General features: G+C 56.0%; 1 protein-coding gene across 1 annotated transcript in view; it reads right to left on the reverse strand.

The window, feature by feature from the left end:
* The window catches only part of SDK2 (sidekick cell adhesion molecule 2), a 347,161-nt gene that overhangs the window by 117,360 nt on the left and 227,319 nt on the right, over window positions 1–2,482 (reverse strand). The window contains exons 10-11 of the mRNA XM_011971658.1: window positions 2,137–2,417; window positions 1,129–1,231 (exon numbers count right to left, since the gene is read on the reverse strand). Coding sequence (XP_011827048.1) covers window positions 1,129–1,169 — 41 coding nt within the window. The 5' untranslated portion in view covers window positions 1,170–1,231; window positions 2,137–2,417. The remainder of the gene's footprint in view (window positions 1–1,128; window positions 1,232–2,136; window positions 2,418–2,482) is intronic.

Genomic DNA, 2,482 nt, shown 5'->3' on the forward strand with positions numbered 1-2,482 from the left:
CACGTGATGACTGTCTTAAGTGGTCAACACTTAATGAGGTGTTTCTCAAACTGGGGCCGCCTATATGTTCTCTGAGAATCGGTGTTGGCCAAAAGCCCCGAGCCCCTTGTATCAACCTGGGCTCCCGGAGTCTCATTTGGTGTGGCTGCACAGACTGTCATAGGCCCAGAGACCACCAGATGGCGCCCCAGGACGCAGCTGCCTCCGGCATGAGGAGGAGGAGGCCATTTCTCCCAGTGCAGGAGCTCCGGCCCCTTCCAGCCTCGATGCCAGTTGCTTTGGCAGTGATATTGCTCATAAAATAGAGAAGCAACACGCGAGGAATATTTATTTCTAAGGAAGCAGTTGCATTTCCCTCAGCATTCTGGAGCTCAAGGAAGAGAAGGCAGGGACGATTTCCTCCTGGTTTGAGCTTCCAAAGCCTTGGGGGTGGGGGTAGGGTTTGGTTCGGGTGCTTGGGAGAGGTCCCAGCTTTTATACCTTTCTTGGCTGCTTCCTCCCAGCCCTTTTAGTGGCTTCCACAGCGGGACTGAGTTACCTGGAGGTCAAGTCCTTTGCCAAGGTCCTGGCTTGGCCGTGGCAGATGGTGGGGTGACCTCGGTTTGGACGCTCAGTTTCCCTCATGTGCTTCTCTTGCAGGATCCCCCCCAGGGGTCATCTTCTGCCCCACCCCTATAGCTGATCCCATATCCGCCTGCTCAGACCCCTCTGCTCCCCATTCAGAGGCCAGAGGGCCAAAGACTTGGGGTAGGCTGGGGGACACTAGCGGTGGTGTCCAGGGCCAGAGACAGCAACTCCCTGCCATCCATGCTCACCAACCCACAAGCCTCTTCCTTTCCCTTCCCTCACCCCCTCTCCCATTCCTCTTACTTCATCTTTCTGCACCCCTTCCTCTTTACCTCCCGCCTTGGAAACTGGCTTAACTCAATCCAGGGTAGCTCAGCTCCCGGGTGTTTATTTCATATCCCCTACCTCTCAGCCCTGCACTCAGCTCTGGAAATGCCACTGCCCAGGAGGAGGCATGGCTGTGCAGCTCTTACCTCCCTGGTGTGGACACTCGCCCAGCTACAAGCTATTGCCAGAGGCTCCCCCTCCCCTCTTGCCTGGAGTCAACAGCAGAGCCAGTACCTGACCGTCACTCGGGGGTCGTGGCTCACTCCGCACACCATGGAGGCCTGGGTGCCCTTGATGACACTCTGGTCCTGCGGGGGCTTGGTGATGCGGGTCCGAGCTGAAAGATACAGCAGAGACAGCGTGGTGAGAAGGGGTGTGGGGGCCGTGTGGCTGGACTCCGGGTGGATGAAGGGAGACTAGGTGCCATACGAAAGTCCCCAGATGCTTAAAAAGAACAGTGAGCTCCCTGGTACTTTAATTCTCGGAAGCCACATCATAGTGGGGGCTCATTAAATTCTGCCCTCACAAACCATGTATGGGATGGAGAGATCAAACTCTAAGGACGATCAGGGCCCTATTTTCAGCATATCAGTGGTTCAGCCAGAGTAAAAATAGGGATTTCTGATTTCCAGTCTAGTGCTTCACACACTAGGACCCCGGGGCTCAGCCCAGACAAGTGGCCCACAGGCATCCTGGGTGTGGATCCGAAGTTGGAAGTGGCCTGAGAAGCTCTCTTACAGCAGGGGTCCGCTAACTACAGGCTGGGGGCCAAATCCGGCAGGTGGCCTTTTTGGCTAAATACACCCTTACTGGAACACAGCCACGCCCATTGGATGACGTATTGTCTGTGGCTGCTTTCTAGATAAAACGGAAGCTAGTTGAGTTGTTGTGACAGAGACCGTCTGGCCCACAAAGCTTACAATATTTATGATCTGGCCCTTTCTTGAAAAAATTTGCCAATTTCTGCCCTAAAATGTATGAAGACAACTCTCCTATAACCTCAGTGTTCTCTCAAGTCGGCCAAGCATAGCATCACTGGCAGAAGCTTTCTAGTCCCTGGCCTCTGAATCACTTTGTCACTGTCCCTCTGATGAGAAGGGCCCTGACTGGGACAGGCACTGGGGGTGGAGACACTGGTGGTGTGAGCCTGTGCCCCACAGCTGTCCTGAGTCCTCAGCACCTACAGAGATGCACACACACACACACACCAATGTTTAAAGCCCTGTGGCTCTGCACACTCACCCCAAACGACTAGGTCTGCTGAGGCCTCGTCGACCCCCCGAGAGTTGGTGGCCAGGCAGGTGTAGGTCCCGGCATCGGAGATATGTGTGGGGCTGATGAGAAGGCTGCCTGACTCCAGGGGCGTAAAGCGAGGCAGCTGCACGGAGCCACTGGCCAAGATGCGCTCCCCTGAGGGCAAAACAGGGTGGGGGTCAGCCTATAGCCCTCAAGGGCACACCCTGCCCCTCTCCTGCTGTTCCAGAGCAGCGTGGTCTCCTCGCAGGTCCCCGGCTCTGGAAATGCTGGAAGGAATGAGGACAGATGGCGGTGGGGCTGGGGTGGGGGCTGAGAGACCTGGAGAGCTTTC

Source organism: Mandrillus leucophaeus, unplaced genomic scaffold, assembly GCF_000951045.1.
Source record: "Mandrillus leucophaeus isolate KB7577 unplaced genomic scaffold, Mleu.le_1.0 Scaffold1, whole genome shotgun sequence".
Lineage (NCBI taxonomy): Eukaryota > Metazoa > Chordata > Mammalia > Primates > Cercopithecidae > Mandrillus > Mandrillus leucophaeus.